At 36.0% G+C, this 17,068-nt stretch overlaps 1 protein-coding gene across 11 annotated transcripts in view; it reads left to right on the forward strand.

Annotated features, from left to right (window-relative positions):
* Positions 1–2: 2 nt before the first annotated feature.
* The window catches only part of CCDC18 (coiled-coil domain containing 18), a 116,610-nt gene continuing 99,544 nt past the window's right edge, over positions 3–17,068 (forward strand). For 2 of the 11 annotated variants that reach the window (XM_019837450.3, XM_019837455.3), the window contains exons 1-7: positions 3–151; positions 815–995; positions 2,168–2,331; positions 3,083–3,257; positions 6,452–6,610; positions 13,059–13,165; positions 14,345–14,473. In XM_019837450.3, coding sequence (XP_019693009.1) covers positions 2,198–2,331; positions 3,083–3,257; positions 6,452–6,610; positions 13,059–13,165; positions 14,345–14,473 — 704 coding nt within the window. In that variant the 5' untranslated portion in view covers positions 3–151; positions 815–995; positions 2,168–2,197. The other 9 variants (XM_019837458.3, XM_019837457.3, XM_019837456.3 and 6 more) reach the window with 8 other exon arrangements.

A 17,068-nucleotide genomic window follows, 5' to 3' on the forward strand; every position in this document is an offset into this window, starting at 1 on the left:
GTCCCCAACGGCTCCCGCGGCGGTTCGAACTCCGTGCGGCTGTGGTTCGTTTGTTCTCCGCGTGAAGTGTTTGATGCTTCCACGCCCCGAGCTCTGTAGAGAGTCTTAGGCTTCCGAACGCGGATGAGAGCGCGGTGTGCGCTGTTGTCAGGTGGGTCTGTCTCCCAACTACGGCTTGGGTGGTCACTGCTCCTTGGAGGGTAGAAACAGGCCTACCTGGAGTTACGTTCCTTTCCCTCCCAGCACCCTCGAAAGCGCTTCGTTTTCACCCTTACTGCGCTGGCTGCTCTGCAGGTTGTGTTTTACTTGAGAAATCGGGGAGGAAGAGGTCATGTTTTTCTCTGCTGCTTCCAGATGAATGTAGGATTAATTCTGTCAAATTGAGAGTAGTTGATAACAGGACAATACAACATAAATCTCTGATCTTGCCAAATGAGGAATCTTTTAAGACTACAACCCATCCTATTACTTGCAAGGTTTATAAAGAACACTTTGTTCTTCGGTGTTGATGGGTATGCGTGCGTAAAGCTACAAACACGTTATTAGGGCCAAAAATACTTTGCCACGTGTGTGAGAATAGACTTTTATAACTACTGTAAGTTGGAGGGAAGAAAAAAAATCTTTGACAGTAAATGCTCTAATAAGAAAAAAAAGTTAAAAAGCAAATATATTCGTTGGTATTGAAGTGTTAGGGAATTGTTACATTAACATACACAGATGTTGGACCCAAAACCTGATTTAGTTGAAACGTAATATTGAATGGCATTTTAGAATTTACCCAAATTGTACCCTTTTTTCCTTCACCATCCTGTAGGAGGCTAGAGATGTTGAAAAGATAGAGCAGAATGGGGACCTGATCCACTGACTTTTGTATGGGAGAGTCTTCTCACTTAAGCAGAAACAAATTTGTGCAAACGAAAGGGGAAAAAAGAAACATTTTCTCTGCGATGACATTGCGTCTCATTTAATTTCGTGCCACAGTTTCTTACAATAAGGTGAGGGTTTTCTTTTTAATCTTCCTCCTTACATCTGAGAAATTTTGAGTGGGAAGTAAATTTACCAAACTATTTTGGCTCAATGAAAGGAAAGAAGGGCAATTAGGGAGTCATCATTTATTCACCGAACATACTGAACTTCTGCAAGTGCCTTACAGTCCTGAACATAATACACAGGACTCCTAACCTTTTGGAGCTTGGGATGTGGTCAGAATTCTAGAAGGGTAATGAGAGAGAGATGCTACAATGACAAAGGTAAATGGGATTTGAAAGAAGAATGTAATTTTAAGATGCAGAAAGATCTATAGGAGTAGTAAAGATTTTAAAGCCTTAGTTTTTATTATATTAGTTCCTAATATATACTTTGAAGCAATGATTTTATGTATTAATTATTAATAACAAAATGTGGCCCTTAGTTACGATTTTTTATTTGCAAAGGTTATTTAGTAGAGAATTTCACAACTCCAGAGATCGTCATCAGTTGAAGAAAGAAAAGCTTTTCTTCATGTATTTCTATGAGTTAACTTGCTAAATGCCATTTTGATCCTTATGGTTGTGATGTGACTGTGTGTGTTTTTTAAACCTTATAACCATTTTAAATAGGAGAAGGAGTTAAACTTTACTTGGTAATAAATTGCTTTTAAGAAAATATGAATGATTATAATGATACCATTTTTATCAGGTTTCCGGACCTTGTAACTTGAGCATGTAAGTTCAAACAGCTCATATTGAAATTGATTTATAATAAGTTAGAAATTGCAGTGCAACATAATTAAAAGGTCTTTGGATCCTGATGACTTCAGTTCAAATCTTGTTTCTACCATTGACAGTTTGTATGACCTTGAGTAAATTAATTTGTCATATTCTTAGTTCATCTTTAACGTAAAATAAAAGTACTTAATGCACACAATTGTTAGAAAGATTAAATGTGCTTGGAGAAGGGGGACTAGAATAACTAGACTCTGTATATAATAAAAAATTGACTCACTGAAATTCTATTGAACTTTCCATTTGCATGGCTTTACAGTGCAGAGAAATTCCTTGTTACTGGGGTTTTGTTTTGTTTTAAATTACTACGAAAGATTGCACATCATTTGAGAAAATAGAAAAATAATGAGTTAAATTCTATTGTGAGAGTATTTTGACTGACACCACAGATTCTTTCCATCAAGGTACAAGAAATTCATTTCATTTTTTAAGAAATGGAATCTAGTTCATCAGACTACTGTAATAAAGACCATGAAGAAGAAAGTTTGCTTGCAAATGTTGCTTCTTTAAGACATGAACTGAAGATAACGGAATGGAGTTTGCAGAGTTTAGGGGAAGAGTTATCCAGGTAAGTAAGTAAAATCATATGTAGACTTTAGAATATGACTTTATGAATGTAAAATGTATGAATTTCATTATTAGATATTTTGTTTCTAATACATATTTAGATAATAAATATTAGATAATTAGATAATAATTATCTAATTAGATAATAATTTTTAAAAAATATTTATTTTTGAGAGAGAGAGAGAGAGAGAGACAGAGCAAGAGCAGGGGAGGGGCAGAGAGAGAGGGAGACACAGAATCTGAAGCAGGCTCCAGGCTCTAAGTTGACAGCACAGAGCCTGACACAGGTCTGGAACTCACAGATTGCGAGAGCATGACCTGAGCCGAAGTCGGACACTTAACCGACTGATCCACCCAGGCACCCCAATTTTCTGTAATTTTTAATGTAACCCTTGGTTTAAGGAAAAAGTAGAAATATTAGGGAAGTGTTTGTACATTAAGTTGACACTTTTACTGTATTAGGACTCAGTATAAAATATATGTTTCAGGGTTAATCTTTTATTATTTTGACTCTTTTTTTGAATCTTAAGTAATTCTAGCGTATAGTCTCTAGACTACACAGATTGTTAGTTTAAAACTAATTACACTTTATTAAGAAATTTAGTTGTGACATTGCCTTAAGTTCAGAACTGAATGTGATTTCCAGCAGCACTTCAGGTGCTTTTCTTCCTGTTTTCTTATTTGATGTATAGAAATTGGAGTGACTACTTAAATCACCTAGGAATTAAAATGTATTTTTCTTTTTTCTCTAGTGTTAGTCCAAGTGAAAATTCTGATTATACCTCTAATCTCTCAAGGTCTGAAAAACTCATCCTGGAAGATCTTTCCCTGCCTAACCAGCTTGGACTTTTGAATCACACACCTTATAAAACAGTTTGTAAAATGCCCAGTGGCTGTACTGATTTTCAAAAAAAAACAAGAGATAAGGTTATTGTTTTTAGACCTGTCTACATAAAAGTAGTTTTGGTTTTAGATCTGTCTACTTAAAATACTTTGAGTTTTGTCTTTAAATGTCTTATGTTTTCCATAGTCTTTTATCATCATGCTTAAGACTCATTGAATTTAAATGTTATGGTTCTTTTTGTGTCCTAACAAGAAAATAGTTGCTTTGGTGTGTTGCTCTATTTTTAAACTTCTATATTTATTACCTTTTTGCAATTAAATGGCTTGCTTTCCTAAGTAAATTGTAACTCCTGTGATTTTTGGCACTATCCCATGTACGGAATAGGTAATCAGTTATTTATTCAGTGGTTAAGGTATATTTACCATATTTAGCCTGAATCAGGTGCTATATGATAACATGGTGTTGTTCTTTTCATTATCCCTGAATTTTGTGGCTGCTCTTCGACATCTTTACTAGTCTGGAACTCTCTCTCTCCATATTTCGTATTCAATCATATTGTCCATCTCACTGTGTTTACCTTTCTTCCTTACTCAACCCTTTAATCTCCCTTTCCACTCTCTTCCTATGCTCTATTGCCTCACTGCCAGCATGCATATATAGATACAGTTGCATATGCACTTCATCATCTTTTTGAATAAAAATTTGTCTTCCCACTTCAGAAAGCTAACAATTGAGATGTTTTTTCTTTTTTTTTTTTAAGTTTATTTAGATATTTTGAGAGAGAGAGAACATGCACACGCACAAGTTGGGGAGAGGCAGAGAGAGAGGGAAAGAGAAAGAATCCTAAGCAGGCTCCACACTGTCAGCGCGGAGCCCCATGTGGGGCTCAAACTCACGAACCGTGAGATGATGACCTGAGCTGAAATCAAAAGTCAGATGTTTGGGGCGCCTGGGTGGCGCAGTCGGTTAAGCGTCTGACTTCAGCCAGGTCACGATCTCGGGATCCGTGAGTTCGAGCCCCGCGTCGGGCTCTGGGCTGATGGCTCAGAGCCTGGAGCCTGTTTCCGATTCTGTGTCTCCCTCTCTCTCTGCCCCTCCCCCGTTCATGCTCTGTCTCTCTCTGTCCCAAAAATAAATAAACGTTGAAAAAAAAAAAAAAAGTCAGATGTTTAACTGACTGAGCTACCCAGTGTGCTCCAAGAGGTTTTCTTTTTGTAAGGAAGCTACTTAATGAAGCAGTGTGAGCCAGCAATTTAGAAAATAAATTCAAATTCCATGTCTACAAAGATTATGTAATTCTGGGGGCAAAAAAATTTTTTTTTACATTCTGGAAAATTGACCTCTATCCTAACTCAAATTGCTGATCAGTTTTGTTACATATATGCTTTATCTGAAATCATTGTGTTTTACCTTAAGCAAAATCAAAAGACAGATGATAAATTGGAGGGGGAAAATATTGGTAATACCTGTTAAAGACAAAGGGGTAATCTCTTTAATATGGGAAGAGCTTCTAGAAAGAAGAAAAGATAAACAACCCGATAGAAAAATGGGCAATAGATATGTGTGAAAAAGGAAATTAAAATGATCTTCAAACCAATAAAAAGGTGTTCATTCTCATTCATAATAAAAGGAATTCACAGTGAAACTATACTTAGGTACCAGTTCTTAACCTATCAGATTGTTAAAACATCCAGATGTTTGATACCGTATTTTGTGGTGAAATTAGAAGGAGATAGGTGTTCTCATACAATGCTGGTAGGAATGCAAAATGATATAGCCCCTGTGGAGGGGCATTCGGTAATGTTTCCCAAAATCACAAATACGTTTACTCTTGATGTGGAAATCCCATTTCTAGAAAAATACCTGGCAGGTATGCCTGCATAAGTACAAAATGAAACATTGTTTGTTATAGCAGAAGATTAGAAATACCTCAAGTGTCCAGTAATAGGGGATTAGTTGAATAAACATGCAATGGAAACTGCAGCTGAGGTGGGGGAGAGAATAAAAGAATAGGACTTTCCAACTACATTGATTGTGGAGAGACTGGCAGGATATATAGTTTAAAAAATGCAAGGTACAGAATGCATAATTAGAATGCTAGATTTTGCGTAAGTCAGTGTGGGAGTGGGTAATTTGTATTGCTTGCAAATGAATGTGGAAACACTAGAAGACTGGGCTTAGTTAAGACCATAACTTAATAACTCTGTAGTTAATAACTGTATAAGCAGTTCCCTATTTTTTTTTTTTTTTGCTGTGTGATTGGTGTTTTATAAATAAGAAACTTATAAAAATGGTTACCTATCTACTAAAAATGGGAATGAGGCTTCTGTATGTTTTGTATAGTTATGACTTTTGAATTGCATAAGTCTATTACTTTTTTAAAAAAAAATTATGTCTTGAAAACCTCAACCTTCTAGAAAATTAATTTATTATAAAATATATATTTAAAAGTATAATAAAAATTTGTGTATAGTTTACTTTTTTATTTTTATTTTTTTAATTTATTTTTTATTTCAGAGGGAGAGAGCACAAGGTGGGAGAAGGGCAGAGGGAGAGAGAATTTTAAGCAGGCTCCATGCTCGGTCTAGCGCCCAAAACAGGGCTCAATCCCATGACCCTGGGATCATGACCCTAGCCGAAATGAAGAGTTGGTTTAAAGAATTTATCCATTATCCATTTTATTGTTGACAGTCATTTGGTTTTTTTCCATTTATTGTCTCTTATGGGGAAATTTAGTATGAATATTTTTATATTTTCAGGTGTAAAAAAATTTTTTTAATGTTTATTTATTTTTGAGAGAGACAGACTGTGAGTAGGGGAGGAGCAGAGACAGAGGGAGACACAGAATCCAAAGCAGGCTCCAGGCTCTGAGGTGTCAGCACAAAGCCTGACGCAGGGCTGGAACTCAAGAGCAGTGAGATCATGACCTGAGCCGAAGTCGGCCACTTAACCTACTGAGCCACCCAGGCGCCCCCCGCTGCAAAAGTTTTAAATTTATACCCAGGGGTAATATTGTTGAGTCTTAGTATGTTGAACTTTACTGGTAATACTAAGAACTTTCCCAAAGTGTACCATTGTTTTCTAAACTATACTTATGTATGTGTTCACCACAGTGGAGGAGAGCGCTTACTGTCCCACACGTCCTCAACCACACTTACTAAACATCTTAACTCATTTTCTGAGCTATGTAGACATTTTACTGATAATTGTTTACAGTTTTCCATTAATTACATATAATGAAATAATGCAACACAGCTTGCTCTTTTTCATTTTTCAGATGTCTTTTTCATCTACTTCCATGGATCAGGAGATCAGAAGTCTTCGAGAAAAACTTAACAAACTTAGGCAACAAAATGCTTGTTTGGTCTCACAGAATCATTCTTTAATGACTAAAATGGAATCTGTCCACTTTGAATTAACACAGTCAAGAGCAAAAGTATGTTTCTTGAAGTGTGACTATGCAAGTAGAAATTAACTGGAATCATTTTAAGATTTATAATTGGAAAAATATTCCATGTTTTGCCTTAATGTGTTATGTATAATAACTTTTGTTATGATAATATAGTATCAACATGTTATTAAATCAATTTTATATGAATTTAATATCTGAAAATGATTTAGGTTAGCTTGTATAGTGTGTACATTTACATAAGTCATAGCTTCTTAAAATCTTAAGATTATCAATTTATTTAGTTTTATTTCTTGTATGAAGGAAATACAACTTATTTATCTTCCTTTGTATTTTTTATTTAAAAATTTTTATTTTTAAATGTTTATTTTTATTTTTATTATTTTTTATATTAAATATAATTTATTGTTGGATTGGTTTCCATACAACACCCAGTGCTCATCCCAACAGGTGCTCTCCTCAATGCCCATCACCACTTTCCCTCTCCCCAACCCCCATCAAGCCTCCGTTTGTTCTCAGTATCCAAGAGTCTCTTATGGTTTCTTCCCTCCCTCTCTGTAACTTTTTTTTCCTCCCTTCCCCTCCCCCATGGTTCTCTGTTAAGTTTCTCAGGATCCACATATGAGTGAAAACATATGGTAACTGTCTTTTCTGCCTGACTTACTTCACTTAGCATAATACCCTCCAGTTCCATCCACATTGCTGCAAATGGCCAGATTTCATTCTTTCTCATTTCCAAGTAGTAGTCCATTGTATAGATAAAGCACATCTTTATCTATTCGTCAGTTGATGGACATTTGGGCTCTTTCCATAATTTGGCTATTGTTGAAAGCACTGCTATAAACATTGGGGTACAAGTGCCCCTATGCATCAGCATTCCTGTATCCCTTGGGTAAATTCCTAGCAATGCTATTGCGGGGTCATAGGGTAGATCTATTTTTAATTTTTTGAGGGACCTCCACACTGTTTTCCAGAGCAGCTGCACCAGTTTGCATTCCCACCAACAGTGCAAGAGGGTTCCCGTTTTTCCCCATCCTCTTCAGCATCTGTAGTCTCCTGATTTGTTCATTTTAGCCACTTGGACTGGCATGAGGTGGTACCTTAGTGTGGTTTTGATTTGTGTTTCCCTGATGAGGAGTGACATTGAGCATCTTTTCATGTGTCTTTGGGCCATCTGGATGTCTTCTTTAGAAAAGTGTCTATTCATGTCTTCTTCCCATTTCTTCACTGGATTATTTGTTTTTCGGGTGTGGAATTTGGTGAGTTCTTTACAGATTTTGGATACTAGGCCTTTATCCGATATGTCATTTGCAAATATCTTTTCCCATTCTGTCGGTTGCCTTTTAGCTTTGTTGACTGTTTCCTTTGCAGTGCAGAAGTTTTTATCTTGATGAGGTCCCAATAGTTCATTTTTGTTTTTAATTCCCTTGCCTTTGGAGATGAGTCAAGTAAGAAATTCCTGCGGCTGAGGTCAGAGAGGTTTTTTCCTGCTTTTTTTCTTTTTTTTTTTTCTCCTCTAGGGTTTTGATGGTTTCCTGTCTCACATTCAGGTCCTTTATCCATTTTGAGTTTATTTTTGTGAATAGTGTAAGAAAGTAGTCTAGTTTCATTTTTCTGCATGTTGCTGTCCAGTTCTCCCAGCACCATTTGTTAAAGAGACTATCTTTTTTCCATTGGATACTCTTTCCAGCTTTGTCAAAGATTAGTTGGCCATACATCTGTTGGTCCAATTCTGTGGTCTCTATTCCATTCCATTGGTCTATGTGTCCGTTTTTGTGACAATACTATGCTGTCTTGATGATTACAGCTTTGTAGCAGAAACTAAAATCTGGGATTGTGATGCCTCCTGTTTTGGTTTTCTTGTTCAGTATTACTTTGGCTATTCGGGGTCTTTTGTGGTTCCATACAAATCTTAGGATTGCTTGTTCTAGCTTTGAGAGGAATGCTGGTGCAATTTTGATTGGGATTGCATTGAATGTGTAGATTACTTTGGGTAGTATAGACATTTTAACAATATTCTTCCAATCCATGAGCATGGAATGTGTTTCCATTTCTTTGTGTCTTCTTCAATTTCCTTCATAAGCTTTCTATAGTTTTCAGCATACATATATTTTAAATCTTTGGCTAGGTTTATTCCTACGCATTTTATGGTTCTTGATGCAATTGTGAATGGGATCCGTTTCTTGATTTCTCTTTCTTTTGCTTCATTATTGGTGTATAAAAATGCAACCGATTTCTGTACATTGATTTTGTGCCCTGCGACTTTGCTGAATTCATGTATCAGTTCTAGCAGACTTTTGGTGGAGTCTGTTGGATTTTCCATGTAGAGTATCGTGTCGTCTGCAAATAGTGAAAGTTTGACTTCATCTTTGCCACTTTTGATGCCTTTGATTTCATTTTGTTGTCTGACTGCTGATGCTAGGACTTCCAACACTATGTTAAACAACAGCGATGAGGGTGGAAATCCCTGTCGTCTTCCTGATCTCAGGGCGAAAGCTCTCGGTTTTTCCCCATTGAGGATGATTTAGCTGTTGTCATATATGGCTTTTATGATGTTTAGATTTGTTCCTTCTATCCTGAGTTTCTTGAGGGTTTTTATTAAGAAAGGATGCTGTATTTTGTCAACTGCTTTTTCTGCATCTATTGACAGGATTGTATGGTTCTTATCCTTTCTTTTATTTATTTATTTATTTATTTTTTTCAACGTTTATTTATTTTTGGGACAGAGAGAGACAGCGCATGAACGGGGGAGGGGCAGAGAGAGAGGGAGACACAGAATCGGAAACAGGCTCCAGGCTCTGAGCCGTCAGCCCAGAGCCCGACGCGGGGCTCGAACTCCCGGACCGCGAGATCGTGACCTGGCTGAAGTCGGACGCTTAACCGACTGCGCCACCCAGGCGCCCCTATCCTTTCTTTTATTAATGTGATATATCACACTGATTGATTTGCAAATATTGAACCAGCCCTGCAGCCCAGAAATGAATCCCACTTGATCATGCTTAATGATTGTTTTCGTATGCTGTTGAATTCGACTTGCTAGTATCTTGTTGAGAATTTTTGCATCCATGTTCATCAGGGATATTGGCCTGTAATTCTCCTTTTTTGTGGGGTCTCTGTCTAGTTTAGGAATCGAGGTCATGCTGGCTTCATAGAATGAGTCTAGAAGTTTTCCTTCCATTTCTGTTTTTTGGAACAGCTTGAGAAGGATAGGTATTAACTCTGCTTTAAATGTCTGGTAGAATTTTCCTGGGAAGCCATCTGGTCCAGGATTATTTGTTGGGAGATTTTTGATAACTGATTTCAATTTCTTAGCTGATTATGGGTCTGTTCAAATTTTCCATTTCTTTCCGTTTGAGTTTTGGAAGTATGTGGGAGTTTAGGAATTTGTCCATTTCTTCCAGGTTGTCCATTTTGTTGGCATATAATTTTTCATAGTATTCCCTGATAATTGCTTGTATTTCTGAGGGATTGGTTGTAATAATTCCATTTTCATTCATGATTTTATCTATTTGGGTCCTCTCTCTTTTCTTTCTGAGAAGCCTGGCTAGAGGTTTATCAATTTTGTTTATTTTTTCAAAAAACCAACTCTTGGTTTCATTTATCTGCTCTACTGTTTTTTGTTTTGTTTTGTTTTTGTTTTTTTGGGGGGGGTTCTATGTTGTTTATTTCTGCTCTGATCTTTATTATTTCTCTTCTTCTGCTGGGTTTGGGGTGTCTTTGCTGTTTTGCTTCTAGTTCCTTTAGGTGTGCTGTTAGAATTTGTATTTGGGATTTTTCTTGTTTCTTGAGATAGGCCTGGATTGCAATGTATTTTCCTCTCATGACTGCCTTTGCTGCATCCCAAGGTGTTTGGATTGTTGTATTTTCATTTTCATTTATTTCCATATATTTTTAAATTTCTTCTCTAATTGCCTGGTTGACCAGTTTATTCTTTAGTAGGGTGTTCTTTAATCTCCATGCTTTTGGAGGTTTTCCAGACTTTTTCCTGTGGTTGATTTCAAGTTTCATAGCATTGTGGTCTGAAAGTGTGCATGGTATGATCTCAATTCTTTTATACTTATTAAGGGCTGTTTTGTGACCCAGTATGTGATCTGTCTTAGAATGTTCTGCATGTACTTGAGAAGAAAGTATATTCTGTTGTTTGGGGATGCAGAGTTCTAAATATCTGTCAAGTTGATCTCGTCCAATGTATCATTCAGGGCCATTGTTTCTTTACTGATTCTCTGTCCAGATGATCTATCCATTGTTGTAAGTGGAATATTAAAGTCCCCTGCAATTACCACATTCTTATCAATATGGTTGCTTATGTTTGTGAGTAATTGTTTTATATATTTGGGTGCTGCTGAATTTGGTGCATAGACATTTATAATTGTTAGCTCTTCCTGATGGATAGACATTGTAATTATATATTACCCTTCATCTCTTGTTACAGCCTTTAATTTAAAGTCTAGTTTGCCTGATGTAAGTATGGCTACTCCAGCTTTCTTTTGACTTCCAGTAGCATGATAGATAGTTCTCCATCTCCTCACTTTCAATCTGAAGATGTCCTCAGGTCTAAAATCAGTCTCTTGTAGACAGCAAATAGATGGGTCTTGTTTTTTTTTTATCCATTCTGATACTCTATGTCTTTTGGTTGGAGCTTTTAGTCCATTTACATTTAGTGTTATTATTGAAAGATATGGGTTTAGTGTCATTGTGTTATCTGTAGGTTTCATGTTTGTAGTAATGTCTCTGGTACTTTGTGGTCCTTGCAACATTTCACTCACAGAGTCCCCCTTAGAATCTCTTGTAGGGCTGGTTTAGTGGTAATGAATTCCTTAAGTTTTGTTTGTTTGGGAAAACCTTTATCTCTCCTATTCTGAATGACAGACTTGCTGGATAAAGGATTCTCGGCTGCATATTTTTCCTGTTCATCACATTGAAGATTTCATGCCATTCCTTTCTGGCCTGCCAAGTTTCAGTAGATAGGTCTGCTACTACCCTTATGTGTCTACCTTTGTATGTTAAGGCCCATTTACACCTATCTGCTTTTCTTCCTTCTGTTCTCTTTTATTTTTCCTATTAGGTGAATATTGGATTGCCTCAATTGGTCCTCTGAATCTTTTAAGGTTTTTTTTCATGTTTTCCATCTCCTTGTCTTCTTATGATACTTTTCAAATTTCCTCAAAGCTATCATCTACACCTTTATTGAATCTTACTTTAGCTGTCAGATTTTTTTTTTTTCATTTTCCAGAGCTTTTCCATATTCTCTTAATCTTTTTTTGGGGGGGGGGGGTTTGGAAGAACATCCTGATGCAGTATCTTCACTTAGCTTTCTTAAGATTTAATGTATGTTTCTATGTGTGTGTGCATACTTGCCTTACTTGCTGCCAGTTGCCTTTTTCTTTCGTTATGGCCTTTGACTTTTTATGTTAGAAGCCTTTTTTTCAGATGTTCATGTTTTACCTTTTTATATTTAAGAGAAAGGCACTTAAATGCGCTTTGGAAGCTCTCTGTACAAAGGTGAAGTTTATTGTCCAATGCACTTCATATGTTGGTGATGCCTGGGGAGGTGGATCTTTTCTAGGGAGATACCCAGCCTCTTTTGCCCAAAATCAGTATGTGAGGCCTTTTTCTTTGGAGCTGTTGAATTTTTCCAGCAAAGAATCCTTTGATTTCCCACCTGTGGGATAGCCCTAAATGAGATGATGTAGGAAGTTGGAAACTGTTTTATGTCAGCCAGCTTGTTTATAACTACTTCATCCCTGCTCATCGTTCTACATAGTCCTAAACCTTTCCTGTTCAGTTTCTTAGATAATAAATTTTCTCTCTTTCTTCCTGGTAGGCTATCACTGGACTGTTGGTGTTTTGAAAGGAATGGGAAAAGGAGGGTTGACTTACCAGCACATTTTTAGCTGTATTCTGGGTTTTCTTTCCTGGACCTCATGCTTCCTTTTTTCAGGGATAATTAGGTCCCTTATTGATATTCTTTCCAGACACCATTTAGATTGTAGATTCCCACCCTGCTGTATTCTTTTTATCTTCCAGGTTGTAGGATTACTTTGCTTTTTGTATTTTCTAAGTTTTCTCTCGTAAGATGTATTCTAAAATTAGGTCTTAAATTGTAAAATGGTTCAGTAGGTATTTTCTTATTTACTTTTTTATAATTTTATCTTTTATATTGAATTTTCTGTTTATGTGAAATTTATCTTCCTAGTTGGTTTCAGTAGAGATTCTTTATTTCCCCCCAAATAGTTAATCAATTATCTTGGGATATTAAGTTGAGGGTAATGGCTGGAGCTTACATGCTGATATTGGCTTGTGATGATGACACACCCATGTAAATGTTGATCAAAGGAAGAGATAGGGTGAGCTTCACATTTGATCGATGATTGGGGCTTTATATTGAACACCCTCGCAAACAGAAAAAGAAACAAAGGATCAAGTAGATTATTTTGTGAAAGAAAATGCGCTAAAAGTTACTTTTTTGTTCTAGGTTTCTATGCTTGAATCTGTTCAACAACAGGCAGCCAGTGTGCCTATCTTGGAAGAACACATTATAAATTTGGAAGCAGAAGTTTCAGCCCAAGATAAAGTTTTGAGGTAAATATACTTTTTATGGCTTTAAAGTTTTTACTTCCTACTTGTGCTTTTTGATATATCTTGTGAAATCTTGTTCCCCACCCCATAAATTTCTAGTGGCTTAGAGACTATCTTAGGACCTGTGGAATCTGTTCTGTGGTCCATCATAACTCCTCTTGGCTCCAAGATGCATGTGTTTTACGGGGGCTAAAAAAAGACATAAAATGAGCTGAGATGCTTATTTACATGCTTTTATTTAATATGCACTAATTCATTTCTTGCCCTATATAGTAGTATATACTGGTGCTTCAATGGGAGTTTAAGAATAAAATACAAGGAATCAGGCACTTTATAATTTATCCCCTTTTGCTTTGAATAAAATGAGAAATATATGCATAGTAAATAGCACATCATTCCATTTTGGTGATTCCCAAAGTGTAGTTCTGGGACCAGCAGTATTAGCATCTTCTGGGAAGTTGTTAGAATTGTAGATCTCAGGTTCTGTCTCAAACTTACTGAATCACAAACTGTGAGAGGTGGGATCCAGTAATATGTGTTTTAGTAAGTCCTGCAGGTTATTCTGATGTACACTAAAGTCATCTTTTGTGACCATCAGAATTTTGTAATTTTCCTTGTATCACATGATGTTGTAATTTTATTCCTAGATATTTTATATTTTTGGTTGTTGTGAATTTGTTCATGTTCTGTTAATTGATGGTATATAGGAAGGCTGTTGCTCTTTGTGTAATATAATTATTTTGTAATTGGACTAGTTGTCATATTATTTTACCCTAATAATTTTGCATTTTGATTCTCCTGGATTTTTCAGGCAGCTAACAATATTAGCAGAAAAAGAAAATATTGTCTTTCTTTTTCAAAATTTCTATTTAGTACTTTTTCATTTTTCTTTTAGTAACTATCAGAAAAATCATTGGATATAGTGGTAATAATAGTCATTCTTACCTAATTTTTGAACTGTATGGTTTGCTTCTAGTATCTGACTGTATATGTATCATTTTATTCCTTGTAAAAACTCTTAGTTGATAAGTGATAAATATGCCTTTTCTCTATTTCTTACTAAATCTTGGTTTCTCTTACCTTGCTAATTTAAGCTGATAGAATTCCTAATGTTGAGCTATCTTGCATAACTGGAATAATATCTTTAATAGCCTTTAAAAAATATTTTCCTTTATTTTATAGAGAGGCAGAAGATAAATTAGAGCAGAGCCAGAAAATGGTGATTGAAAAGGAGCAGAGTTTGCAGAAGTCCCAAGAGGAATGTATAAAGTTAAAGGTAGACTTACTTGAACAAAGTAAACAAGGAAAGAGGTATGTGTTTTAAAGCAGATAATTGTTTTTGTAGGGGGAAAAAGAATATATTACCTTTTTTAAATTGTAGCTAATTTTTATTATCTGCTTTTAAATTATTTATTTATTTTTGAGAGTGAGAGAGTGAGCAGGAGAGGGGCAGGAAGAGAGAGAGAGAGAGAGAGAGAGAGAGAGAGAGAGAGAGAGAGAGAGAGAATCCCAGGCAGGTTCTGCGCTGTCAGCACAGAGCCCGATGCAGGGCTGAAACTCACAACCTGTGAGATCATGACCTGAGCAGAAATTGAGAGTCGGATGCTTAACTGACTGAGCCACCTAGGCACCCCTGTAGCTAATTTTTAAAATGAAAATATTTCAGAAACTTAGCAGTAGAAAAATTTAATGTTCTTTTTGTCTGTTAATAGTTTTTCATTTTTCATTAAAAATTTCATGTTACTGGCATTCTGGATTGGGATTAGAAGTCTGATAATGATTATCAATGTAATGATATTTACTTTTTTCTGAAATTATTTCCTACATAAAATTCATGAGTAAATATATTCGTGAGTAAAAGAAAGTATAAAGCATGTCTTTTTTTTTTTCTTTAAGTTTATTTTGAGAGAGAGAGCGTGCACACATACCTAAATTGGGGAGGGGCAGAGAGAGAGACTCCCAAGCAGGCTCTGCACTATCAGTGTGTAGCCTGGCACAGGGCTTGAACCTACAAACCTTGAGATCATGACCTGAGCTGAAATCAAGAGCCAGATACTTAACCAACTCAGCCATCCAGGTGCCCTGATTTTGTATAAAGCATGTCTTAATATAAAGTTTTGTAGGTAGTCTTGACTAAGGAACCCTTAACTATCAATGTCAATTAACATTTAAACTAATAAACATTTAAAATTTTTTAGTTTAATAATATTTTCCTATATAGTAATATAATTATAACAGCTTTTTACACAGGATAAAATCATAGTCTCCATTTTTGTTTTCAAAAAATTTTTTTCTTTCAAGTTTTTATTTAAATTCCAGTTAACATACAGTGTAATACTCATTTTTAGTAGAATTTAGTGATTCATCGCTTACATACAATACCTCGTGCTCATCACAGGTGCCCTCCTTAATACCCATCACTCATTTAACCCATTTCCCACCCCCCCACCCCCGCCACCTCCCTCCATCAACCCTCAGTTTGTTCTCTATACTTAAGTATCTGTTGTATGGTTTACCTCTTTTTTTTTCTGTGTTCATCTGTTTTTTTCTTCAATTCCAATTACAATATGAGTGAAGTCATATTGTATTTTTCTTTGACTTATTTTGCTTACCATAATACACTCTAGCTCCATCTATATCAGTGCAAATGGCAAGATTTCATTATCTTTGATGGCTGAGTAATTTTCCATTGTATGTATATACACCTCTTCTTTATCCATTCATGGATAAAGTCAATGGACATCCAGTCAATGGACATTTGGACTCTTTCCATAGTTTGGCTATTGTTGATGCAGCTTTAAACATCAGGGTGCATGTACCCCTTTGAATCTGTATTTTTGTATACTTTGGGTAAAAGTATTTACCTATACTACCTATAGTAGTGCAGTTGCTGGGTTGTAGGATAGTTCTAGTTTTTTCCTTTTTGAGGAACTTCCATACTTTTTCCAGAGTGGCTGCACCAGTTTGCATTACCACCAAAAATGTAAAAGGGTTCCTTTTTCTTTGCATCCTCACCAACATCTGTTGTTTTCCTGTGTTGTTAATTTTAGCCATTCTGACCAGTGTGAGGTGGTATCTCATTGTGGTTTTGATTTGTATTTCCCTGATGATGAGTGATGTTGAGCATAAAAATGACTCTTATATGGGTGGCCCAGTTGGTTGAGTGTCAGACTCCTGATTTCAGCTCAGGTCATAATCCCAGGTCATCATATCAAGCTCCACATCAGGCTCTGTGCTGAGTGTGGAGCCTGCTTACGATTCTCTCTCTCTCTTTCTTTCTCTCTCTCTCTCTCTCCCTCTGCCCTCTCCCCTGCTTGCTTTCTCTCTCTCTCTCTCTCTCTCTCTCTCTCTCTCTCTCTCAAAGTTTAAAAAGAAGACTCTTATATAAGGTTTAAATAATATCTAACCAGGAGCCTGTAAAGATTCTAAACTTACATGTATCTAATAGTCAAGCCCAGAAATATATAAAGAAAATAAAATTTCACATGGTAATGAGCAAACCTTTAATCATACAGGTAACATTCTTACACATTTACTAGGAATTATTAGATTAGTAACATGAAAGCAAGAAATTGAAGAGTTGAATGACAACTAGTAATCTTGATCTAATGTATGTATTTATGGAACCCTATACCCAACAGTTTGAAAAGTCATATTCTTTCAAGCACTTCTAGAACATTTATAATCTTTACCTCACTATGCCAGAAAGTATGAGTTTCAACAAACACCAAAAGATTGATGTTGTATATATTACCTTCTCAGACTGTAGTACAATTAAGTTAGAATGTAATCCCCCCCCAAATCATGTATTTTTAGAAATTTAAAGCCAGCTTTCTTGCTACTTACAGACCATTGAAGAAATTAGGACAAAAATTAGAAAACTTTTGAGGCGCTTCAGTGGTTCAG

The sequence above is a fragment of the Felis catus genome, chromosome C1, assembly GCF_018350175.1.
Source record: "Felis catus isolate Fca126 chromosome C1, F.catus_Fca126_mat1.0, whole genome shotgun sequence".
NCBI lineage: Eukaryota > Metazoa > Chordata > Mammalia > Carnivora > Felidae > Felis > Felis catus.